The sequence below is a fragment of the Callorhinchus milii genome, unplaced genomic scaffold, assembly GCF_018977255.1.
Source record: "Callorhinchus milii isolate IMCB2004 unplaced genomic scaffold, IMCB_Cmil_1.0 Scaffold22, whole genome shotgun sequence".
NCBI lineage: Eukaryota > Metazoa > Chordata > Chondrichthyes > Chimaeriformes > Callorhinchidae > Callorhinchus > Callorhinchus milii.
The window spans coordinates 9,715,558-9,741,845 of NW_024704763.1; the positions used below are offsets into that span (position 1 = coordinate 9,715,558).

The window sequence follows — 26,288 nt, forward strand, 5'->3', positions numbered from 1 at the left end:
AAGACGTGTTTCGCAATGGAAGGTCAGAATCGAGACCACCCTCTATGGCAGTCTTGCTAGTCCAGCCAGGCAGGTCTGCAGTATTCCAGAGCACTGTTGATGACAGACAAGGCTCAGTGGGAGACCCTGGAAGAGCTGCACTGGCTGCAGGGATTCTTCCCACTCAATTCCCATTAACCCTGCAAACCAAAGCCCAAATACATGGGGTAGTCCTAGCTGGACAGGCAGGGTAAAAGCTTGCCAGACAGTGCTATCAATGGCTTTAGTTGGTTAAGAATCCAGAGGTTACCCAATGCACAAGCCTTGGCTCTTGCCAACCTGCGCCTAATACTTTCTGGAATAAGGTAAGCAGGGCGCATTCCTCCAGGGACAGAGTGTGCATTCCATTCCACCAATCTATCTCTGGGATTTCAGGTGGGATTCATGGAATTCTCAGTTTGGTTTGGCGACCCTTACGCATGGTGATGGGTTTCTGCATGTGTCAAACACCCGGGTGGCCAACAAAAAAAGGATAAGGGAAATAATTGCTGGTTGAGAAAGTGATACTTTATTACAAAGGAAATCTGAGGTTGAGTTAGCCAAGAGCTGTATCTGAACCTGAGGGTGTTCAATACTGACATCTGGGTGAAGAAATGAAACAGAGAGGTGTGTGTGTGTGTTGGGTGGGGGGGGGTGGGGTGGGGAGAGGGATGGAGAGGGTAATGGAAAACAAACCCTCTCAATTTCCAGCACAGCCATTCATCGGCTCTATAAGGCTTCAGCCTCTCTGCCCCCACCATTTGGAACTCCACCCCACAGTCCCTTCGCCTTGCTCCCTCCCTTGGCTTCTCAAGACTCTCCTCTTCGACAGCGCCTTTGGCCACTCTCCTACCCCTACCCACCCCGCCCTGATTCCACTCCCTGACTCAGGTCCAAAATCCTGACTAACCAGTGGCTTGGGACATCCTCCTGATGTGAAAGGGGCTATACAGATATAATTTTGTATTATTTTAAGAATAAAGCCATATGACCCAGATCAGTGCCGTATGCTCACTCAGAGACCACCTGCAGATACTCACTGGGTTCCTTTAGCCGCAGCTGAAAAGCAGGACTATCGTTTTTGTCTCGCTTTCCCGCCAGCATATCTCTCTCTCTCTCTCGGCACTCCTCCTCAATCTGCTTGTCGGCCTGGTTGTAGATTTTGAGGAGTCGGGAGCAGAGGATCTGGTGAAGTCGGATGAAGATGTACCAGTTGTTGTTGACAAAGAACAGGTTGTACACCTCCACCATGCCCCGCAGTTTCTGGGCTCCCGTGTTGCTGAACAGCAGCCTGGGCTTGGACGGGCTGCCGCCGATGCCGTTGTGCTTTTTGGTGGCCCCCGTGGTCTCGTCAATGTCCATCTCATCTTCCTCCTCTTCCTCCTTCTCGTCCTCCACGTCAGACAGCTCTCCGCGCTGAGCAAACAGCAGGTCGGGGATGAAATGATAAATGATCTGTTTGATCTTGTACTTGTCTTCTTTCTGAATGCCTGTCTGCCGCTTGACATGGTGGATGATGAGAGAAGCCGCGTCCTCCATGATCTGCTTGTCCTCATAGACAAAGGTCAAGTGAGACCCTGATGGCACATGTGCATGGTCTTCAGAGGCCTGCTCTTGTCGCTAAATGGACACAAATGAGAATAGTGAGAGAAGGAAACACCAGCAGAGATACCTGACTGTAAAACCCTCTCATTCACTGAGGGCGAGTGGCCGAAGCTGCTTTACAGGAAACAAGGACTTTGAGACCAGGAAACCTATTGTAGGCCAGGCAGTGGAGTAGCCATCTTGTTTCCCAGCATTGCCCGGCTCCAGATCAGTTCCTGACCTGTGTGAAGTTTCCTATGGAGCCAATCAAGTCCCTAATGCCAGTGCTGTGCCCTTACTGCCAGTGAGCCACATTGGGCTAGCAGGCTCTCAACAACTGATTCAAATATCTAATGTTTTCTCAAAAATCAGAAAAATCTTTATAATTGTAACAAAATTACTCCTCGTAGGTATTAGGTCCCTTTAAATTGCTTTACGTTTGCAACATAAAAACGAGACATTTATTGGACTTCATGTTTTGTGTCGAGTTAAGTTACTAGTTTGTGGTCATTCACACTGGAGTCAAGGCGTCCTCAAAACCAAGTGAAGGTTTTTAATCTGAATAAAATTGGTTGAAAGTTTCACAAGGTTTTTCCTTGGTCAATTTGTAAAACAAACTTTTAAAAAAAGAGAATTAAGTCGCTGCTCATGTCCTAGCAGAGGGCACCTCACCAGGCACCACAAAACCAACAGGGATCAGTCTCTTTGGATGAAGCAAACAGCGCTGATGACACCACTCCCAAACCCAATAAAAGGCTAGCAAAGGTTGGCAGCAACACGTTACTAAAACTTACGTTTGAAAGCAAAGCCAAAGAGTGAGAGGCTGAGTGGATTTTCTCCTGGTTTGTTTGACAGAAAAAATAGACCCCGAAAAAAAAACATAATACCCGGGTTTTTATTTTGTGGTTAAAAAACAGACTTTAATGGTCCTTAATTATACAGCAGAGTGACCAGTCATGTTTCAATGTGATACCGAGTGAAAGGTTAGAGAAGACAAATGTACTTTGCTTCACAATCTGTGGACAGAGGTGAGTTTCTCATTACTGTACAAACCCTCTGTACCCAGCCCCCCCTCCTCCCAGCTGCAGCTGTTGTGTACCTCGTCATATATGCTCTCTATTTCATTCAGCAAACTTTTGGAGCGCAGAGTTTTGGTGTCGATCTGTTTGAAGTTGATTCCCTGATGATCGAGTGACTTCAGGTAGTATTTCTCATTCTGTTCTCTCCAGATCTTATTGAACCCTCGTTGTGCTTCTCGCCACTCCTCCTCCTTCCCTTTTAATCTGGGAAGGAAAGCAAGAAGTGAAACATTTCTGAAGGCAACTCATAACAACAACAAAATTACATTTATAGAGCGCCTTTCACATCGGGAGGACATCCCAAGGTGCTGGACAGTCAGGGGTCAGGACCTGAGCATGGGGGAGGGGTGGGTTAGAGGTGAGGGAAGGCAGAGAGGTGGGAGAGTGACTGAAAGCACGATTGAAGAGGAGGGTCTTGAGACCGGCCTTGAAGGAGGCAAGAGAGGAAGTGAGGCAAAGGGACTCTGGGATGGAGTCCCAGAGTGTGGGGGCAGAGAGGCTGAACGCCCGGCCACCGATGGTAGGGCAGGTCGGGCGGTAGACATGGAGCAGGCCGTTACTTAACCACATTAAGTAACAATCAGATACCATCATGGGGAAGTGACCACTTTTAACACCTTAGAAACAATTTCATAAACAAAGTGGACCCTGATTTAGTGCCTCAGTTCACCAGGAGCTCTTCTCAGAAAATCGCAGCACCCGACAGAGCGACCACCTTGGTTTGATCTCAAGGTGGGGAGACTCAGGGAAGTGGAGAGAAACTGGAGAAAGTGGAGACTGTGTATTTTGTTTGTGAAACACGGCAGCCTATTGAACACATGAGTGTTCCACAAAGTTTTGGAATGAGTGATCAATTTTTTTTTTTTTTGAGTGGGATTATTAACCACGAAAAGGAATCCACCAATTGAGTTAGCAAGCTACCTACTGCTTCGGTAAAGAGACGTGTGGAGTATGGAAACGCGCCTAAGGTTTCGCCCTGCCTGGGAATCGAACCCGGGTCCTCTCGCTTGAGGCGAGCGAGCTAACTACTATGCTATGGAACTCTGTTGTAAAGTTATCTTATGGTGGTGGTCAGTGGCAAAGAGAATTTAAAATAATGTCTTCATTTTCTCAAGGGAGGCATGAGATAAATAGGGTGTTTTATAATGTATTCTGGGACTGAGCAGATGGATTGTGACCATCATGTAGATTCCCACAAAGGCTCCTCAATATAATAATAATCCTCCCATTTGATACAGGGCCTTCGGACGTTCTCCCAACTTGAAAGGCGCTATACAAATATAATTTTGTTGTTGTCTCAAAGCGCTTCACAGAATATAACTTGAAGTGAGTTTATCGCACCGCATCAGGACGATTGTGTGGGCGAAACGCGGCATTTTGTCCCACAAACGGTCATGGATTGAGTGATCAATTTATTTTTATTTCTTTTTCAAGGGATTATTACGCCAATTGAGTAACAACCGGGTTCCTACTTACTGCTGGGTAAACAGAGGCGTGTGGAGTAAGAAAACTTGCCCAACGTTTGGCCCTGCCCGGGAATCAAACCTAGGTCCTCTCACTTGTGAGACAAGTTCTCTAACCACTGAGCTACAGGACTCGACACTATCAAACACCTAAAGCCAGAGTTTATCTCACCTCTTCAGGACAATAGGGACAGCCACAGCAGGGTTCTTTTTCAGGCCATCAAGGATATCTGCTGCCTTGTCGGCATATATCCTCTGGATGGCCTTGCGGTGAATGACTTCAGAGGTACCTCCGAGGGTGTTATCCAAGCGGAACTTAGTCTGATCCTCTGCCGACATTCGCGACATCTTCTTCTGAACTGTTTCCAGGACACGGATGGTGGCCAGATTGGTTTCTAAGACCACATCCAGCTGTGCCGGAAAAATGAAACAATTTGTTTTCATTATTTGGCAATAAAAGCTATGAAATTTGCTATGAAGCAATGTGCACAGAATGGAGTTGATCCTTATTTGGTTTTATGTGGGCTGTTCAACTCCGGAAATGCTCCAGAACGTGCAAACTCTCAGCTCCTTTCAGGGGGTGAAAAGAAAAAAGTGTGTGTGGGTGTGGAGCAGGGGGAGGGGGAAGAGAGAGAAGAAGAGTGTTGATCACTCCAATGTTGCGAAACCCAATCAGCTTATTACTGATTTTTGGTTGCAGAGGTTTGGGTGTGAGAAATAATAATAATCCTTGCATTTGATATAGCGCTTTTCACGTCAGGAGGACGTCCCAAAGCGCTTCACAGAACACACTGTAAAGTGAATTGACTGTATATTTGTGGGCGAACGCGGCAGCCAATTGCGCACAGCAATGTCCCACAAACAGTCGTGAATTGAAAATGACCAATTTATTATTGTTTTTTTTTGGAGGGATTATTATTAGGCTCTGTGTGGAGTAAGGAAACTTGCCCAAGGTTTCGCCCTCTGCCTGGAATTGAACTCAGGTCTCTCGCTTGCAAAGCGAGTGCTCTAACCACTGAGCTACAGGACTCCAATAGGATAATTCCTCACAAACAAAGCGGTGTGCAGTTAGCAAGGGCTCTTAGCAACCACAACCAGTTGGTTTATATGGCGCCCTCCACGCCAGACGCCGTCTCAGCACATAAAGTACCTCAACTATTCAGAGAACGGTCTGGTGGACCAATGACATGAAGAACCTCCCTGATTTTTTCTGTTCCTTATTGCTTTCAACATTTAACTCCTTCTGGGTCCTGACCCAACTGTACAGCGCCTTGGGACGTCCTCCCAACGTGAAAGGCGCTCAATAAATGGAATCTTGTTGTTGCTGTTCTGTTAATGTTTGCAGCTCAGTCACAGAATTCTACCATAAACAGAAGGCTAAATAATGAGCTGTTCACCAGTGTTAGCAAATTAAGATTACTAACATTAGGAAACTACCCAGGCTCAACTGCTTCCCAATCAGAACGGATCGATTTCAAGATCCTCACACTCATGTACAATCAATTCATGCCTTTGCACCTCACTACCTTTCTGACCTGTTTACACCCCACTCCTCTATCCTCCCTTCACTCAGTTGGCTCCTGCATGTCCCTTGTCCCTCCTCTCCACCATCAGAAGGCATGCTTTCAGCCACTTATAGACCTGATACTCTGGAGCTCTCTGCCTCACTTTCTCCTTCTCTGTCTTCAGATCACACCTGAAGATCTTCCTCTTCCCCCTCTCCCTGTCTTGGTGTCAGGCTCCACCACTGCTCTGGGATTATACCCTTTGTGAAGGGCACTATATAAATGCAAGTTTTTGTTAACATAAACAAATCCATGAAATGAGCCCTTAGTACCACATCTGTGTAGTATTTACTGCACCTCTAATGGGTTTAAAGCCTCACTTTATTGTTTGCCTACAAAATACACTTTACAGCAAATCCTGTGAAACACATTTGAGAAATACACTTACCTAATGCAAGGATTTGTATTATCTTTTATAAGTGAACAAGAAGCTGGTTGTCATTTCATGCGGGCCATGAAGCTTGGTGTGTACACATCACTCCTCCTCTCCCCTAGGGAGAGTGCTTACCTCAAACCTCTCATCCTCACACCTATAAATGTGCTCCTCATACTGGGTTTTCTTTGAGCTGACAAAGGTGGAGTCTTCAGACCAGGATGGGAAAGACACCCACGTGTCATTCAGCACCTGTAGCAGAAACAACAAAACTAGTTCAGAAAACACAACTGGGAACAACAGGCTTTATATAAATATATAGCACCCCTCACGCAGGGCAGCGTCCTGGAGCGCTTGACAGTGGTGGAGCACGACGCCAAGCCAGGGGAGGTAACCGGAGGCACAGTCAAAGAGGAAGGTCTTCAGGTGCGACCTGAAGATGGGGAAGGAAGGGGCAAGGAGGAGGGATAGAGGAAGAGTGTTCCAGAGGTTCGGGGCGGAGTGGTTGAAAGTGCGGCCACTGATGGTGGAGCAGAGAGCCCAAGGGACATGGCAAAAGGCTGGAACCAGTCAAGCAGAGGCAGTGGTTAGTGGTACAAATGGGAGTAAGACCAGACTGAAAGAGTCACTTGGCTCAGTTAACTTTAAGTCAAGTCAATACGGCTGAAACACCAAGAAACAAAATTACTTTCCTAAAAAGAGAATCTTATTTTTAGCTTCCACCCCATGGACTAGTGGCTAAAGGCCAGTACACAAGCTCAATTTCAGTCTATGCTAAGTTAGCTAAATGACATTAAAATTCCTCTTCCAGCCTCGTTTGCCAGTTGACCACTGAGAGTACCTCAGTAGTTGTGTAAGTGTATCAGCCTGTATATAAAATCCGCTTACCTCTTTGCAAAGGGGGGTACGGCCTGTGCACTTGGGCTGCTGGAAACTTTTGGGCAGTGCTCGATAACTTGATCCGAGTCGTTTACAAGAAGCGTAATCTATCTCCATGGCAATACCCTCCATCGCCCTCTCCTTAGGAAATGCCTCAATGTGGGATGACTCCTTATAACCCAGAAAATTCTTGAACCACACAAAGAGCTCAGGAAACTTCCTGCAAAACATGGTGGAAAATTCAAACCGCAAGTCTCCTCCAAATGACTCCCCCCTTTTCTCATGACGTGTTTGTTTGCTCAGCGAGGTGAACCACAGAAAAGATGAATTGAGGATCGAGAGCTTGTTATCCTTAGAGCAGAAAAGTTGAGGGGAGATTTAATAGGTGTTCAAAATTATGTCGGTAACCAGAGGACACAGATTCAAGTTAATTGGCCAAAGTAGCAGAGGGGAGACTAGGAGAACTTGTTTTATTTTAAAACAGAATTGTTATGGTCTGGAATGCACTGTCAAATGGAAACTGTAGAGGTACTTGAAAAGGAAAAACCTGCAAGAATACGGGGAAACAGCAAGGAAGTGGGTAGCTCTTCCAAAGAGCCGGCACAGGCACAATAGGTCGAATGGCCTCCTTCTGTGCTGTGATATGGCCCTGGTCTCCACTCAAGAGGTTTATGTAATGAGCTGAAATCAGAGTGAGAAGGATCTCTCTCCTTCACCCACCCATACCCAGGTAAGCAAGTTCATCTGTAAGGTTAATAACAACAGGGAAAACAATTATTGTAACTATTGTAACATAACATGTAGGAGCAGGAGTAGGCCATTCGGCCCTTCGAGCCTGCCCCGCCATTCAATCATGGCTGATCTTCTAATCTAACTCCAGCTAATAACCTGCCGCTGCCTTATCCCCATATCCCTTAATCCCTTTTTCAATAAGGTATCTATCTATCTCAGTCTTGAATATGTTCAAGGACTGAGCGTCAACAGCCCTTTGGGGTAGTGAGTTCCATACTTTCAGTGAAGAACTTCTTCCTCAACTCAGTGCAAAAGGGCTGCCTCTGATTTTAAGGTTGTGACCCCTGGTTTTAGTTTGTCCAACCAGGGAAACAATCTCCCACTATCTACTCTATGCCCTTTGATGATCTTATCGGTTTCTATAAGATCCCCTCTAATTCTTCTATATTCTGGAGAACATAGGCCCAAATTGGTCAGCCTATCCTCGTAACTCATCCCCTTCATCCCTGGTACTAACCTAGTAAATCTACGCTGCACCCCCTCCAAGGCAAGTACATCCTTCCTTAAATAAGGAGACCAAAACTGCACACAGTATTCCAGGTGTGGTCTCACCAGGGCCCTATACAGTTGCAGCAAGACTTCCCTACTCTTATACTCTAATCCTTTCATAATGAATGCTAACATACCGTTCGCCTTCCTAATTGCTGCTGCACCTGCAGACTAACTTTCTGTGATTGGTGTACAAGGACACCCAAGTCCCTCTGGACACTAACACATTCCAATCTCTCCCCTTCTAAAAAATAACCCGCTCTACTGTTTTTGCTACCAGGTGGATGACTTCGCACTTCCCTACATTATACTTCATCTGCCACCTACCTGCCCAATCACCTATCTATGTCTCGCTGCATTTTTTTAATGTCATCCTCTGTGTTGACACTTCCTCCTAGTTTTGTGTCATCCGCGAATTTAGATATATTAACTTCGATGTCCTCATCTAGATCGTTGATGTAGATGGTAAATAGCTGAGGCCCAAGGACTGATCCTTGTGGCACTCCACTAGTCACATCCCGCCAATCTGAAAAGGACCCGTTTATCCCTACTCTTTGTTTCCTACCCGTTAACCATTCCCCAATCCACGTTAATATGCTCCCCCAATTCCATGGGCCCTTATCTTTTGGACTAACCTTTTATGCGGCACCTTATCGAATGCCTTCTGGAAGTCCAAATAGACCACATCCACTGATTCACCCTTATCTAGTTTACTGGAAATATCCTCAAAAAACTCTGAGATTTGTCAAACATGACTTCCCTTTTGTAAAGCCGTGTTGACTTGGCCTAATTATATTGTGCCCTAAATACCGCACTACCACATCCTTAATCAACGATTCTAAAATGTTTTCCTATCACTGATGTGAGACTAACTGGCCTATAGTTCCCCATCTTTTCCTTTCCACCTTTTTTAAATAGTGGTGTGACATTTGCGATCTTCCAATCCATGGGGACTGTTCCAGAATCCAAGGAATTTTGGAAGATCAGACACAAGGCCTCCACTATCTCATAAGCTCCTCTTTTAAAACCCTGGGATGCAAGCCATCCGGACCGGGGATTTGTCACTTTTTAGTGCTAACAGTTTCCCGAGCACCAATTCTCTACTAATGAAAATTTCCCTAAGTTGCTCCCTGTCCTTATCCCTTTGGTGCATCTCTATTGTTGGCAGACTTGTTGTGTCTTCTCGGGTGAAGACAGATGCAAAGTACCCATTTAGGGACTCTGCCATGTCCTTATCCCCCATTACAACTTCTCCCGTCTCTGACTGAAGTGGACCTACATTTACCCTCACTAGCCTATTCCTCTTAATATATTTGTAAAAACTTTTACAATCAGACTTAATGTTCCTAGCTAGCTTACCCTCATACTCCTTTTTCTCGCTCTTAATGAGTTTTTTAGTTTTATTTTGCTGGTTTCTAAAACTCTCCCAATCTTCAGATTTGCTGCTTTTCTTGGCAGTTTTATAAGCCTTTTCTTTTAATTTGATGCTTTCCCTAACTGCTCTAGTTAGCCACGGATGAATTGCTTTCCCTGTGGTACTCTTATTCCGCAAGGGAATATGCGACCGCTGAGAATTTTGCACTACATCCTTAAATATTTGCCACTGTTGGTCTACATTTTTACCTCTTAATCTTATTCTCCAGTCTATTTTACCTAAATCTTTCCTCATACCTACAAAATTAGCCCTATTTAAATTCAGAATACTTGCCTCGGATTTAACTATATCCCTCTCTAACTTAATGCAGAATTCAATCATATTGTGATCACTCTGCCCTCGAGGATTCTTAATACCTACACTGCCAACTCGCCCTGTTTCGTTACACAAAACAAGGTCTAGGATGGCCTGTCCCCTGGTCGGTTCCTCGGCTGCTCTAGAAAGTTATCTCTCATACACTCAATGAACTCTTCTTCTGACCTACTTTTGCCGATTTGGTTTTCCCAATCTATGTGGAGATTGAAATCACCCACTATTATCGCTTTACCTTTCCTACATACTCCACTGATTTCTTGATTGATACCCTGTGCTATATTGTGATCACTGTTTGGGGGTCTATAAACCACTCCCATTAATATTTTCTGCCCTTTTTTATTTCCACCCATATTGTCTTGACCTCCTGGTCATCAGATTTCAGATCCTTCCTCTCCACTGCTTTTATTTCATCCCTAATTAACAGGGCTCCCCCCCCCCACCTCGTTTCCCACAGTGCCTATCTTTCCTGTAAACTGAGAACCCTGGAATATTTAACTCCTACCCTCGATCTCCTTGTAACCATGTTTCAGTGATGGCTATTAGATCGTACCCATACGTGTCTATCTGTGCTGTTAATTCAACATTATAAGAGCATGAAAGTGGAAGATAAATTTTGTCTGAATGAATACCTACTGTTAGTCAGATCTGCTAGCTAAATGCTGATCCAACTTGCTTGTTCACTGAAGGAATTTGATACAAAGGCTAAGTGTCTGATATTTAGTTTTACAAGAAGCGCACATTCTTTCTGTAAGATATTTGCAGCTTTTCATGGATAAGAAAATCCTCCAAGTCACCACAGCCATCAAAACAGGTTATTATTTGCACCCAGTTGCCGTCACTGCTGGTTCTTATTTTAAAGCCTCTGTCATTATGTCAGTTCTTTAAAAACTAAATCACTGGACAAATAAGGTAAGGTGCAGCTGTAGAAGGCTGGAAATACCAGACATCAGGAAACTATGAGTTTGGTTAAGATTTTTCAATAACAAATTGCTAGTTACAAGAATGCGGCAAAGTTAAGATAGTACAGTGAGCAGCAGGGTCATGGGATTGTGTAGTCCAGAACTTGATTAGCAATCAGTGAAAGCAGCACACTAGCACAGAGCAGATGCTTGCTGGCAGCATGGACACCACGCGTAGTTTTAAGTGGCAAAGTATGACCCAAAGCTACGCTCACACATCTCCTCCCTCCCGCTGCTCAGTCAGTAACCGCCCATCAGCCCTTTAATTGTCACAAATATTCACTGACTTTACATCTCAATTCCACTTCTCATTCAGCTTTTTGTAACCGAATATTTAATGGCCGAATATAATAATCCTTGCATTTGATACAGCGCGTTATCATATCTTTGAGACGTTTCAAAGAGCTTCACAGGATATACTGTAAAATGAATTTTTGTATATTTTATGGGCGAAACGCAGAAACCAATTGCGCACAGCAGCGTCCCACAAACAGTTGTGGATTGAGTGCGATTTTTAAAAAAAAGTGATTATTACCCCTGTAAAAGCAATCCACTAATTGACTAACAATCAGGTTCCTACTTACTGCTAGGTAAACAGAGGCGTGTGAAGTAAGGAAACTTGCCTAACATTTTGCCCTGCCTGGGAATCAAACCCAGGTCCTCTCGCTTGTGAGGTGAGTCCTCAGTGAATTGTACACTGAGCTGAAGGACTCCATGAATATCTATAATGAGGAAAGCTTTCTTTAGCCGCCTCGCCACAGCCCCGAGTTTCCTTACCCCAAGAATGGAGACACCAGCTGGACGAGCTCAGCCCGGGAGATCACCTCCTGGTTAAAGATGATAAGGCAGCGCAGGAAGTTCTCATACGCTTCGGCACTTCGCAGAGCTTTACGAACCTGAAGCCAAACAAACACAGGGTTTTCTCTGGAGCTTTGGTGTCCCTCCGCCACAATGGCCTCCAACCAGCCTATGTGGTTTGCTATCCCTCGTGCATTGTCTGTTCTGTGCTTAGAGAGGTGCAGACCAAAATGTCTGTTCCCTTTAGTAATTGGCACCTGTTAAGACTCAAGATGTGGCTGAGATACTCTTAACCACAAACTGATGGACTCATCACTACAGTAAGCTTATTGGGAGAGTGCATGTCTACCTCAGCAACTGTCCACATCACTTAGCTCTCTCAATCACATCAGGTTAGTAATTTAATGCTCTGTGTTAACTATCTGCATAATTTGTTAGTCCTCAGTGAAATGTACATTATTAAAATTTAAAATGCTGTCAGCTTAAAACATAAATTTACATTTAAATAGCGTGCCTTTTCAGGTCGGGAAGACGTACTAAAGCGCTTAAAGAAAGTCAATGTGTGCCTGAACTTAGGTTAATAACAATAGAAATTTTGCCAATAGAAAACCTCGTCTGCAAGTGTTCTGCTTGTGTCAGAACATGGCATGGTTTACCCTGACCAGGATCCTATTTCTTACCTTATCAAAGAATAAGGTCTCTGTTCCAGCTCCATGTTTACTGGCTTCAGCCAACGACTGATCTTTCATTCCCAATAACTTTGGCTTTTTCTGCAAGAGGTAGAAAAACAGGAGGGTCAGACTCCAACAGGCAGCTCAAAGTCTGCTTCCTCAGACCCATAATAGCTCTGTGTAACCTGCCCTGTTTGCTATACCCAATCCTCTTTGGAGCATTTCTTCAGTTTCAAAGTAAAGCTCCTGGATTTCCTCCTCACTGCAACCACACAGTACATCTGACATCAGCCCCTCATCAGGTCCGAGATTGAATCAGGAGGTATTTAAAAATCTGATTTCAAGAGTCTAACCTGTTGTCAATAGTTGACCAGCTAGTGGAGAGTACTGCCCACAGAGCTTTAACCCTGCCCCACTGAGCCACGGACAAGCCCATGCAATGCAAGATTATGGTGGTTAACCCAAACACCAGGCAAGTTAGCAAATCCAGCAGTGGAGGGGACAGGGTTGGGATGAGGGAGGGCACAGAGGTAGGAGGGTGACTGAAGGCGTAATCAAAATGAGAAGCGCCTTGAAGGAGGCAAGGCAAAGGGACTGTGGGATGGAATTCCAAAAGGTGGGGGCAGAGAGGCTGAAAGGTAGGGCGGGAGTCACGGAGCAGGCCAGAGTTTGCTGAACAGAGGGAGCGGAGTCTCGGAGACAGACCGCAGTGCAGAACCTCTACTTACTTTGATCGGTGGCGTGGCCCCCGCCCCAGCGTGACGGCGAATCTGACAACCATTCTGATTAGTTCTTTGCTTGTTGTTGTTCAACTGAGGTTTCTTCACCGTGCCCCCATGATCGTTCCTGACTGAGTCCGCCTTCTCTGCTGTCGTCTTACTCAGCAGCTGCACAAGAGAGAATACGCTGCTCAGCTCGGTCTACTCAACGCCATAGGATGCGCAGGTGGACATGTACAAGTGTATACAATATAACTGACATTTATACAGCGGCTTTCATGTCAAAGTGAATGTTTTAAAGTGCTTGGAGGTGCACCTGAGTTGGGGGTGAAAGCCGAGAGGGTGAGGAGGGGAAAGATGACATTTTGAGAGGTGCCTTGAACGAAGGGAGGGTGGGAGAAAGTCGGAGGGACTCCAGGTTCTACAGAGGGGGACAGAATGGCTGAAAGCCCATCGCCATTGAGCAAAGGGAGCGGCTGATGTGGTTATAATTTATGTTTGGTACAGTGCCTTTCATGCTGGGAGGATGTTTCAAAGTGCTTCATACATACTGTAGATTGTAATGACTATTTTCCAGCCAATTTGCACCCAGCAATGTCCCACAATCAGCCCATGACCAATTTTTATTTGGTGGATTGTTGGCCAGGAGAGAGAAACTCCCTTCTTTTGAATAATACCATGGGATCTTTAACATCCACCTGAACAGGCAGACGGATCTTGCTTTAATGTCTCAGTTTAAGCACCTCCGATAATGCACCGGAGTGTCAGCTTAGACTATATGAGTTTCAAGTCCAAATGGGAACCCAGAAATCACAACCTCCTGGCGAGAGTCAAACTGGCTGTTGAAGGTCGAGTCAATACGTTAAAGAAACTAAATACACACCAACAACAAAAACTTGAACTCCCTCTATTGCACCAATAAAACATATCCACTTACCATGCTGTGCCAAAAACAAGGTAGCTAAAACCACATTCAAGTAATCTACAGAAGCTAAAAGTGATACAACCGCGTTATAACCTAGAGTGGTATGACAGCCATTAGAGACAAGATGATTTTGCCCTATGTGACAAAGCAAAGACAGTGCTTTCAGCCACTAGGAACAGTGAGGATGCTTTATACTTTCCGAAGTCTAGCAGTCCACGACTAAGGAAGACTTTTCTCGGTTAGTTTTTTTTCATTGTGGTCCCTTGAAAGTTTTGAACCGTCCAAAAATGCTGCGGTTAAACTTCTGCAGTCATCACAGAGCACACTCTGGGGTCCCCCAAACCTTGGCTGTGAAAACCTGTGCCAAATACTTTCAGAATTAGGTAAGCAGGATACATCCCTCCAGGGAGAGTGTGCATTCTATTCAAATACATGGGAATTTCCATGTGTAGGTGGGATGCAACGAACTCTGTTTTGGATACACTTAGGCGTGGTGATGGGTTTCCACATGCATCAAGACACTTAGGAACACAAGAAATGCTAGCCAATAAAAGACTAAGGTCCATCCAGTCGCCTTCCACCTTTCTGGCGATGGCTTGCACATATGTCTCAAACTATGAACTGTATACCATGTTATTTCCTGAAAGAAAACTTTCTAATCTCTGTTTGAAGGAATCAACACTTCTTACTTCAACCATCTCACTCGAGAGCCTGTTCCACAGGTTTACTTTTAGACACCCAGCTGTCGAAAGAAAATTTATCCGCTGCACCATTTGTGAGCTTTTAAGTACTCATTTGGAAACACAGCTTGAATGAAATCTAATGCAAATCACTTTCTGTGCTGCTCCACACACATCATGGTAGATCACCGTGTAAACACAGAACAAGCAGTGGCTGCTGATGTTTGGAAGATGGTGTCTAACTGAGAACAGTGTGGGGTTTGTTCACAAGCTTCTTCCTTTCTAGATTCTATTCTTCCAGATTAATCATGTTATTAGCTCTAAATACATATTGTGAATGACCTGTTTCTGAAGTGTAGAGCAGTGTATGTTTGGCCTAGTCCAACCGTGACCCACCAACAAGCAGAAGAGTAAAACAAATGCCAGAACGTGCAACACTGCACTTACCACAGAGCTGTTGGCGTCAGGCAGGAACTGTCCAAACTCAGAGAGAAGATCCTCCTGGTTCTTAAAGAGGCGTGCCACCTGGGCGTAAACCTCCTGCTCGGTCAGCGCTGGCGTGTAGTTCCCACCAGCTTCTTTTGCGTTCCGCTGCTCCTTCTAAGAGAATGAAAACAGATCATAGAATCCATGTACCCAGGACACAAGACATGCAGTTGGGCGATTATGGCAGTGCGAGCGTTAAGTCACTGGTGTGTGTGCGTGTATTATGTATATTTGTAATAACCCAACTGTCTTGCCTCCACAAAGCCAAAGCATTGCAACCCCACGCTGACTGGAATTGAACCACCATACAGCTTACAAGCATTTTTCTCTACATTATCTACATTTCTCCCAGCACCTTGGGACATCCTCCCGACATGAAAGGTGCTATACAAGTGTAATTTGTTGTTGCTTGCCCAGTTAGGACTTTGAGTTGATCGGGCGCTGAGGAGAAATTTCCCAGTGACATGTCCCCCCCTACCCCACAAGCTGCACTGATGTGCCAGGAGGGCCCTGACAGATTCGTACCTACCTGACTCGGGTGAAGATTAAAACCCAAACAGATTCCCACCATTTTTCAGACACAGGATAATCACAAATATAAGATGTGTTACAGTTGCAATATTTTATGTGAAACAATTTCTCCACCTTCAGATATCTTGAGTCTTGTTCTCAAAAAAAAACAGCTCCCGACCACATGGCTCAAAGCTGCCATGTACAAAATCCACACCCACCCACCCCATCGTGTGTGCAAGGCCCCCCAACCACATTGTTCTGAATCTCATTCCCTCACCATTAGTGCAGCCTTTTACTGCCGTTGCCATGTGATGAGTTGTTCTGAATCCAGTGCAAAGTGTGAATATGAAGTGCATTCAGGTGCAAGTTTAACTCAATTACTTTCACTACTGCTGTGAGGAGAGCAATCAGTAAACAACAACATGCATTTATATAGTGCCCCCCGCATCGGACAGCGTCCCTGAGTGGTTAACAGTGGCGGAGCCCGATGCCGAGCCAGGGGAAGGTGACCTACAACGGAGTTTTAGTTGTATAAACGTTTCTACACTGGAGAACATGGAGCTCTGGGAGATACGCTGGGAGTTTCCTCACCTGGTAGGTGTGCAGGATCTCCAGAAAGGCCTTGTAGATATCGGGCTGGCCTTGGAAACGGTTCTTTATCTTATTGACATAGTTGATGGCATGGTTGAACTCCACAGGCTGGTTGTTCTGCATGGGCGGAGTAGTGGTGTGAGCGCTGGTCACAGGCGTGTGAGGCTGTACTGTAGGTGAGCGAGGGGAGGGGTACGGAGCCAGCAATGCGTTGGGCTGGCTGGCTGGAGTGTGAGTCTGTGATTGTAGTGGCTGCAAAAAAAATCATAAACCTCATAGCGAACATTTAAAACAATAAAAACAAAATTACATTTGTACAGCGCCTTTCACATCGGGAGGACTTCCCAACGTAAACATAGTTTAAAACGGAACACAGTTACAGGTTAAACCAACTCAGTCAAAGCCGAACCCTGAACTATGTGTCCCAAGTCAGTAGTGCTCACGATCAGTCATTCAGCACAGCACCACAACTGAAAGACTCCACATATTTTTTTTAAGTACGAAGCATGAATGAACTGTAACTGTCTTACAATGCAATAACATACTGATAAACTTGTTTAGAATGCACCAATTATTGCCAGCCGCGATTGCCACAGTGGAATCATCACTGGCTTTCCTGGGACTGACCTTTACTTGAACCCACAAATTACCACTTGAAATCTATGAGTGTTTATCGACCACAAGCGAGTGATTGTTCCTATATGAGTAGAGGATTTCGCCACTCACTCACTTACTGTGGTCTTTCTATACATTCATCCCAATTATCTCCTCAAGATTCAGAAAATGGTTTGAGTACACCCCCAAAAGACACACGGTCCCTTGGCGATGTTCCCACAGCAATGTCTCTGAGTGACGGCTCTGTGTTGTTGAGCTGTGTACGATTCTGCATCTCAGCTTTTTTTGTTTGATAAAAAGAACTGCTGAGGAGTTCTTGTGCAGCCCTGTGTCAATGAAACCACTGCTAGTTCAAAGTGAACTATTCTGCTCCAAAAACATGCCTGGAGGGAGGGCAGGTAGTTTAACAAAGGTTTCACTGCTTATCCAAGAAAACATTAGGTGTATATTGACAAAAGCCAATGCTTGGGAACCCCAGAGTCTGCATTGGAGAAGCTGCTAGGATTTAACCAGCTAAAACATAACTTGCCATTGAGAGCACTGTCTATCAAGCTTCCGGCTGCTTTTCCAAATTGCAACCCCGTTAGAGCTTTGGCTTGAAGGGTTAACAGGAGCCGAGTGAGAAGAATCCTTGCCCCAGCGGCTGGCCTCAAGTCCTGCCGATGAGCCAAGCTATCATCAGCAGAGCCCCAGAATACTGCGGACCCACCTGGCTCAGGAACCAGACTGGTTCAGGAACAGCGCCTTGGGACGTCCTCCTGACGTGAAAGGCGCTTTATAAATGGAATCTTGTTGTTGTAGAGGGCACACAGAGGGCTGTATATCACTGTGTTACAATCACATTTTATGATTAGTTCACTCTGGCTAATAAGACACAGGGAAGGCCCACTGTCTCTTTATGTGTACTTTGCAAAGTTCCATTACGTCTCTTTACAAAACCCTCTTATAACTTTACACACATCAGTTGCATCATAGTAACGACAAACTTGGGGAAATACTTCCAACAATGTTCGGGAGAACATTCCGCAAAGCAGAGCAAATGGTCAAAAGTATTGCTGATTATTTGAAGTCTAGATTTATTGTGTTTGTCATTCAGAATACTTCTAAAGTTAAAAATAGTTTTAGATTATTGAGTGCTGATTAATGAAGTCACGTTTAAAAACAGACAGGAATATACAGACTGGATTAATTGACTAACCACTGACGGTTGTTGTGGCTGCGGTACAGCACTCAACAAGATGCCATTGCTCCAGAGAGTCACTGATGTTTATTGATGATACATAAATGTCGCTATTTATTTTTAGACATCACTTTGTTAACTGACCAAGGATGTGCATCACATTAATAGGTAACCTGATGAGTGTTGGTGCGGAGGGGATTGGGGGGGGGCGGGGGAGATAGCAGCTGTTTCAGCAGGGCATCAACGGGTCACTGCAAACACTGAACACCATTCACTGTGTCAGGACTGGGTGTTTCCAGCATGTTAGACTGCTTTCATTGCTGTGTGAAACCAAGTGACCCAGAGCCCAGAGACCCAGAGGGAATCCCTGATCTATGCTGAGTAGCTGTTGCCAACCACGAGGCTGTACATGTAACCTGCAGATTGCTGCTCCTCCTCACGGTTTACATTTGTGCAGCTGAGATCTGATCTCTCTCTCTGATCTCTCCTCTCTCAAAGGTCAAATAGCCATAGCCTGGGGACTACCCGAGCACATCCACCCGCCCAGACCAACGCACCCGCACGAGCACCCCCACATCAGCACCCCCCCACCAGCTCCGCCCCCAACACAAACCCACCCACCAGCTCCTCCCCCACGCACACCCCGCCGGCCCGCCCGCGCGCACCCCCCCCGCCCGCCCGCGCGCACCCACCCGGCCCGCCCGCGCGCACCCACCCGGCCCGCCCGCGCGCACCCACCCGGCCCGCCCGCGCACACACCCCCCACACATGCCCACCCACACAACCCAGACGAGCGTACCCACATGAGTATACCCCCGAGCGCACCTCCCCCCACCACCGAGCGCATCCAGCCAGGTGAGCACACCCACACACAGTCACAGACTCCAGCAGTTACAAGCATCCCATTCCCAATATCGTACAGCGTTTAAGAGGGGGTCAGGAGGGAAAAGCCTGAGGAAGATTTTGAAGCTGTTAAATTAACAAATTAGTGCATCAGGCAGATTCAGCCATGAATGTGCCTGTGAATTTAGGCATGTGGGATAAGTCCATCATCGTTTATCAGAACAGTGCTGCCAGTGGCTGGCTGGCTGTTCAATATTCTGAAAAGTATTTAGCAAGATGGCCCCAGTAATTATAGCTGACACTTGCTTTGGCAAATTCAATTGTTTTTGACCCTGGCCCCTTTAATTTTACAAAGCACCTTCCAGAGAGACAACTGAAACAAAAGAACTTTCTAACAGCAGCAAAAAGGCAGGCAGACAGAGAGAGACCAACAGAGAGAAGAGACAGACAGCCCACCCTCAGTTTTCTGAATCAGCACAGGCACCAAAGCAACTGAACTGGGTGCCCTGCAAGCTGGAGGAAAGCAAATAAAGGAAGAGAAGGCTTCTCTCGTCATCTGTGTGGCAGAATGGACCCAAGTGTTCTGAAGCACTATTAGAATCATGGAATCATAGAATCTTACAGCAATGAAGGAGGCCATTTGGCCCATCGTGCCTGGGTTGGCTCAATGAAAGAGTGTTCCAACTAATCTCACTTTCCTGCTCTTACTTCATAGACCTGCAATTTTTTCCTTTTTAAGCACCTCTCCAATTACTTTTTGAAAGCTATTATTGAATCTGCTTCCACCCTTTCAGGTAGTGCATTCCAGACCATAACCACTCTCTGTGTTAAAAGAGTCGCCTCGTCTCCCCTCTGGTTCTTTTGCCAATTATGTTAAATCTGTGTCCTCTCGTTACCAACCCACCGGCCAGTGGAAACAGTTTCTCATGATCTACTCTATCAAAACCCCTCATAATTTTGAACACCTATTAAATCTCTCCTCAAGCTTCTCTGCTCTAAGGAGAACAATCCCAGCCTTTCTAGTCTCTTCACATAATTGAAGTCCCTCATCACTGGTATCATTCTTGTAAATCTCCTCTGTCCCTTCTCCAAGGCCCTGATATTTGTCCTGAAGTGCGCTGCCCAGAATTGGACACAATACTTCAGCTGAGGCCTAACTAGCTATTTGTAAAGGTTTAACCCTGGTTTGTTGAACAACTGAATGGATAGGAATTGCTATGGAGAAAGATTGTGATCTCACTCATACCTTCAGGGAGTTATACTCCTCGGGACTAGAAGGAATGATTGATTTTGAATGCAACACTAGTGTTGCTGGTGCTCACCTTGGCGAGTTTGGCAGGAGGCTGTGGTTGCGGCTGTGCTGGTGCGGGTGTGGGAGGTGTCAGCTGCTGGTGTTGTGGCTGTGGCTGGGGTTGGGGCTGTGGCTGGGTGATGTGCTGAGGGAGGATCTGATGGACTTGCCCGGGCGTCGTCACGTTCACCATGTCGTTGGTCTGCACCTCGATTTTGTAACCCGGAGGCAGGAAAGTGTTGAAGCCCATGATGAGGTCGGGGTGGCCTTTAAAGAGCTGGGAAACACGGCTGATCACTCCAGGTGTGTCGATGCTGCAAACAGGTTCACACAGGAAATAAACAATCAAGCATAGTGACTCCACAACCAAACAAACCGATTTATCAACTGCTCAGCTCCACTGAACTCCCCTCCCACCCTCAGCTCCTCTCGCACCATCGGGGTCCCAGGCTGTGAATTGCTTTGAAACGTCCTTTCGATGGAAAAGGCACCATATAAATGTAAAACTTGTTGAATCAGTGCGGTCATTAATGCAGACTCACTAAAGCAGCAGCATTGTGGCTTACTGCAAACTTTAGTCTACAAATTTACTGTAAATAGGAGCACAGAGGTCCCAATAGCAACAGGATACACATCAATGAAATAGATTATCCGACCCGGTCTATATCTAACCTAGTGCTCCCTCATCTGTTTATGTGGTTTAGGAGTCGAGATGCTCTTTGATGGGTCAAATGGGTCCAGTACCACCTGGTACAGCACAAAGCTACACAGAGCAGCAGGTTACAGGATTGGGTCCTGAGCTATTCTGTGTTAACTGATCTCATTAGGAAGAGGAGAATCAGACATGGTTCGTGCTCACTGTCCACAAACCCAGTGGGCATCAGGTGAGGCCAGGCGCAGGCTCAGCCGCAAGACCCCTAACAGCTGAATAACATGTCATCACTCACTATCAAATCTTGCTCATTAATAATAACCACTGCTACTACTGGAACTGTACTCAGATAGAAAGAAAAAGGAGTCAAATGCCTTTACGAGAGACAGAGTGAAGAATATTAATGGTAATATATTGATTGAGTGAAGACTTAATTTGGTCACTCAATCCACAATGTTTGTGGGACATTGCTGTGCGTAATTGGCTGTCATGCTTTGCCCACAAAATATAGTTAATTCATTTTATTCTGTGAAGCTCTTTGAGACTTCTCAACAACAGGATAATGCGCTGTATCAGGTGCAAGGATTCTTATTATTTTTCTATTCTGATGAGTTGTGGTGGTGACTATTATATAGGACACATAGAAACTCAGGGTGTGAACATACAAAGGAAATTACAGGTGTCTTCAATTGTGTATTAATCATCATTTAAAGGAACTTAATCGATTTGTTTATTGTAATTACTGATGTGCGTTCTGAGAAATAGCTCACACGAGCAGCTCATGCTAAAATGCTTCAAGAAAAACTATTTAAAATAAAGTGGGGGAGGAAAGAGAGACTATCACAGAAGGTTCATGTGAAACACATTAAATAGCTTAATCCTCCAAAGAGTATCTGAGAAGGCTCTGGGTGAAGCGGGATACCAATCTCTTCCTTACCTTTGCGACTTGAACTCCTTCATGATGTCGAGAAAGTCATTATAAACCTGGGGCTGATTCCCAAATTGTAACTTCACCTGGTCAAGGTACGACAAGGCATCCTCCACCTGTGGAGAGAGTGAGGACATGGTTAGCCACACTGCAATACTTTCAAAAATCATTTCAACTTCAAACTACAAAATGAAAAGTGGAACATGGATAGCAAGAAGTATGACATTGAATCAAGAAATAGTTTGTCCAGCCAGTTACAAGATACAGTTCCATGCATTTTTGCTGCTCTGTACAACCGCAGCCTCCTGCGCTAGCTACACTGGAACACTCATACCATGTGCTGAGCAACACCGCATTACCATCGTACAAACAGAACATAGTGTTACAGGCCTTATGCTGAAGGGCTGTTATTGCCAAGATAGTGTTATATAAACATAAGTAATTCCAGCACCGTGCAAGACAGTGTTATATAAAGTCTGTCCCACTGCGCTGTAAATGCTGACACAATTAGAGAAAACCCATCAACATGCTGAAGTGTACCAGACAGAGTTCCACACATGTATGCCACCTACACATGGAAATTGTCTGGTCTGAGGTGTGCACTCTTCCCCTGGAGGGACACACCATGCTTAGCTTATTCTGGAGAGTATTAACCACACATTGGCAAGAAGCAAAGCAGAATGAGGAGGGCATCTTTTAGATTGCACTGAAGTCTGTTTCTTAGAAATATGTTAAGATGCCCAATAGGCCCCTTCATGGATAAATATGGGAACGAATAAAAAAATTAATAATAATCCTTGCATTTGATATTGTGCCTTATCACATCTTCAAGTCATCCCAAAGTGTGTCGCAGAATATACTGTAAAGCGAATTGACTGTATTTTGTGGGCAAAATGCGGCAGCCAATTATGAACAGCAGGGTCCCACAAATAGTCGTGGATTGAGTGACCAAATTATTACAAAGAAAGAGGAGTGTGACAGAAGGAGGCAATTACAACAACAGCTTGCATTTATATAGCAGCACTTCATGCATCTTGGGAAGCAACTGCTAAATACAATAATAATCTTTACACATGGCAGAGCACCTCCCTTATCAGGATGTCTCAAAGCACTTCACACCATTCACTGTCCTGCGGTTTTTTTGTGGGTAAATATGTGAAATATAGGAGTGAAAAGAAGGAATGAAGCAAGAATCCTGAAATGTCCATGTCTAGGCGGGATACATGGAACTCCATGTGGTTGGATACTCTTAAGCATGGTGATGGGTTTCCCTATGTCAAGGCACCCGAAAACACCACAACCCATATTGCTCAGCTATATAACAACCTTATAATTACGTATAGGTTGACATGGAATTTCTAAACCCTGCAGCCTTGATTCAAACTCACTCCTGTGGTATTCGATCTTTCAGTTTGACTGCAACTCAGCAACAGCAAAGATGGTCATGCAGATACAAGGTTAGATTAGAGCACTGCCAGACACACAAGTACCTTAAGTCAATTCAAATAAGATATGGATGTTAATGAGTTGCACAGAGTAAAAACATCATGTGAAAGGACCAGATAAACAGCTGGGAGGAAAAACACTGACTTCTAATTTACATGATAAAAAGACACTTTGAACTGTTGATGGACTCAGATTAAATATACAGCAATATTAAATCGTGGAGTCCTGTAGCTCAGTGGTTAGAGAACTCGCTTTGCAAGCGAGAGACCCGAGTTCAATTCCAGGCAGAGGGCGAAACCTTGGGCAAGTTTCCTTACTCCACACAGAGCCTAATAATAATCCCTCCAAAACCAAAAACAATAATAAATTGGTCATTTTCAATCTACGACTGTTTGTGGGACATTGCTGTGCACCATTGGCTGCCGTGTTCACCCACAAATATACAGTCAATTCACTTTACAGTGTGTTCTGTGAAGGGCTTTGGGACGTCTTCTCAACGTGAAAAGCGCTATATCAAATGCAAGGATTATTATTATTATTATTATTACCATTTACCCTAAAGAGGTGGAATCTGGTATAAATGACAACGCTGAACCAATGACACAGGAGCTTGCTCACCTTCAGTCTCTGGAACTGCTGCTGTCCTTGTACTGGTGTGGCTGGCACTGCTGGGGGGTGAGCGTGGCTCGGGGGCACCAGAGGTTGCTGACCATGAGGCTGGACTGGAGGAGGGTGATGGTGGGCACTATGTACCGCTGGGGTGTGACTGTGACTGCCAGAGCTCTGAGGCATCGCCGACACCTACAACAACACATCTATAAACTGAAAGTCTGAGCTTGATTAAGTCATTCATTGAGAACGCTCTAACATGTGCTCACACTGACCCAACGTGTTTCTAAGGCTCCCGGGGGATTCTCTTGGCAAAGAAGTTGATTGATTTGTGTGAAATTGGGTCAAATAGAGTGACAAGGTCCCAGGTTGCATCCCCATGCAATGGATGTTAGCTGATCTCAGACAGGGCAGTGTAACGTTCAGCATCTCTGAGATAAGGGGAAACAAAGGAGTAATCTCACTCAGAGTTGGCTGCTAATATCAGGAGGAACTCTTGTCAGCTCAATACAGGAATCAGGACAAGGGAAAGATTTTGGGGTTTAAATCCTGGTAGGTCGAATTCACCCCGTCACCTTCCAGAGATTCGGTAACTTTAGTAAAATTGCATTTATTTCTACTATTTACTGCTGTTAAGAGCAAGAGCTTGTTACACCTACGTTAGCTGCTGGCAAGTGTAAAATCTTTAAATAGTTATCATTAAAATAATGTCCATGTGGGGAGTGCTAGGACCGCCCTAACCACTGGGGCTTTCGCTTGCAAGGTTAAAAGGAGCTAAGTGGGAAAAAATCTCTCCTCTCAGTGATTGAGCTGCTCCTCCAAGCTGATAAGCCAGGCTGGTTGGTCTGTCATCAGCAATACCCTGGAATACTGCAGACCCGCCTGGCTCAGGAGCCGGACTGGCGAGAAAGACCATTACAGAGGGCTAACTTGATTCTGATATTCCTCTGCCAGGCACATCACCTCGGAACCACCACCCCCACTCAAGGATGAGGTAGTAAAGTAATTGCAATAGAATGTGGTAAAAGTTGGTTAAAAAAAATCATTAAAAGGCATTTTAGAAAACGGGTGTAAAACGTATTTTGGAATGTTTGCTGGACTAGCACCAGGATACAGTGATCAGAAGATAATCAGCGATCTCTCCAGAGTTTCTAAGACACCACTGTTGATCCAGACTAGCATTTAACTCTGTAGCTGAAACGATAAGAGAGATCTCTGAGAAGCAGATATCTGAGAGCCCTCTATTTGGAGCTACATTCAGTAAACCTAAAAGTTAAAATCACATTAAGGTGCAGCATATCCTCCATAGATAACTGAACAGGTGAAAGTGTGTGCGTGTACATGTCTGGCGGAGGTAGGGGTGGGTGTGGTGTGTTTGTGTGTCTGTCTGAAAGGCGCTATACAAATGTAATTTTGTTGTTGTCTGGTGTGTGTCGTCTGGTCTGTCCGTCTGTCTGTCTGTCTGGTGTGTGTGTGTGTGTATGCACAGACAGAAATTAAGGCAATTACCTGGTATCCTGGCGTGACCGAATATTGAATGCCAGCAGTGGGCTGCATGTTCTCGGAGGTAGGCTCGTATGCAGGAGGCGCTGGGGCTAGCACACGATGCTGGTGCGAGAACGGTTCAGCGTTGCTCGCAATCCGACGCTGCTGAGATGCATAAACCGGTTCCTGCTCATCCAGTCGGCGCTTCATTATGTGCTCATACTCGAGGCAACCCTTATAAACCTGGAGGAGAGACAGAGAGTGAAGGCTCACACCTGACACAACCAGTCATAAAAACACCATAAATAGCAAAGACTCGGCAGTGAGATAAAACATTTAAAATGCTTTCTAACAAAACCCTCTAAACTCAGCTCATTGATAGTATTTTCTGATGGTTGAACAAGAAAATTTACTCAATAGGAGCATCATCAGTCACTAATATTTACACACAAATGGGTCAAAACCCCCAGGTCCTTCAACTCTCACTGGAGTCAAGCTGACCTTCACTGCCGGAAGGAAATCCCTCAGCCTAAGTTTCTCTCTCTCCCCTAAGATCATCCCAATGGGATAGAGTTTGAAGCAGCCCTGGGTGCCATTCCTGGTAGGTGTGAGTGCACAGGACTAATTCAGCACAGGTTTGCAAGTATCAAAGTAGATCTAAGTTGGTGTAGGAAATTGCTCACTGGTGCAGTAGGTGGTGATGAGGCAGGGAAATATTGTTTGGATACAGTGATTTAGCTTTACTCAGCATTTTCACCATTGACATGGTTGGGGTGAGAAACCAAGGCAACCCGAGCCTTACATATTAACAATTCTGCAACTTCACACCTGGAACCTGCACCCTCACACAAGAATGCCTCTCCTCAAAGTTTCACCACTCATCGTCCAGCACTCCACAGCTAGGC

The 26,288-nt window shown here is 45.3% G+C and overlaps 1 protein-coding gene across 4 annotated transcripts in view; it reads right to left on the reverse strand.

Moving 5' to 3' along the window:
• Window positions 1-26,288, reverse strand: part of sin3aa (SIN3 transcription regulator family member Aa) — a 58,789-nt gene that overhangs the window by 11,807 nt on the left and 20,694 nt on the right. For 3 of the 4 annotated variants that reach the window (XM_007908080.2, XM_007908082.2, XM_007908081.2), the window contains exons 2-15: window positions 25,408-25,626; window positions 23,908-24,090; window positions 21,853-21,959; window positions 20,295-20,577; window positions 16,335-16,586; window positions 15,192-15,344; window positions 13,149-13,307; window positions 12,430-12,519; window positions 11,729-11,847; window positions 6,971-7,181; window positions 6,218-6,334; window positions 4,317-4,555; window positions 2,702-2,885; window positions 1,059-1,638 (exon numbers count right to left, since the gene is read on the reverse strand). In XM_007908080.2, the coding sequence (XP_007906271.1) occupies window positions 1,059-1,638; window positions 2,702-2,885; window positions 4,317-4,555; window positions 6,218-6,334; window positions 6,971-7,181; window positions 11,729-11,847; window positions 12,430-12,519; window positions 13,149-13,307; window positions 15,192-15,344; window positions 16,335-16,586; window positions 20,295-20,577; window positions 21,853-21,959; window positions 23,908-24,090; window positions 25,408-25,593 (2,863 nt within the window). In that variant the 5' untranslated portion in view covers window positions 25,594-25,626. Of the gene's footprint in view, window positions 1-1,058; window positions 1,639-2,701; window positions 2,886-4,316; window positions 4,556-6,217; window positions 6,335-6,970; window positions 7,182-11,728; window positions 11,848-12,429; window positions 12,520-13,148; window positions 13,308-15,191; window positions 15,345-16,334; window positions 16,587-20,294; window positions 20,578-21,852; window positions 21,960-23,907; window positions 24,091-25,407; window positions 25,839-26,288 lie in introns of those variants that run through there. The other variant, XM_042342914.1, reaches the window with a different exon arrangement.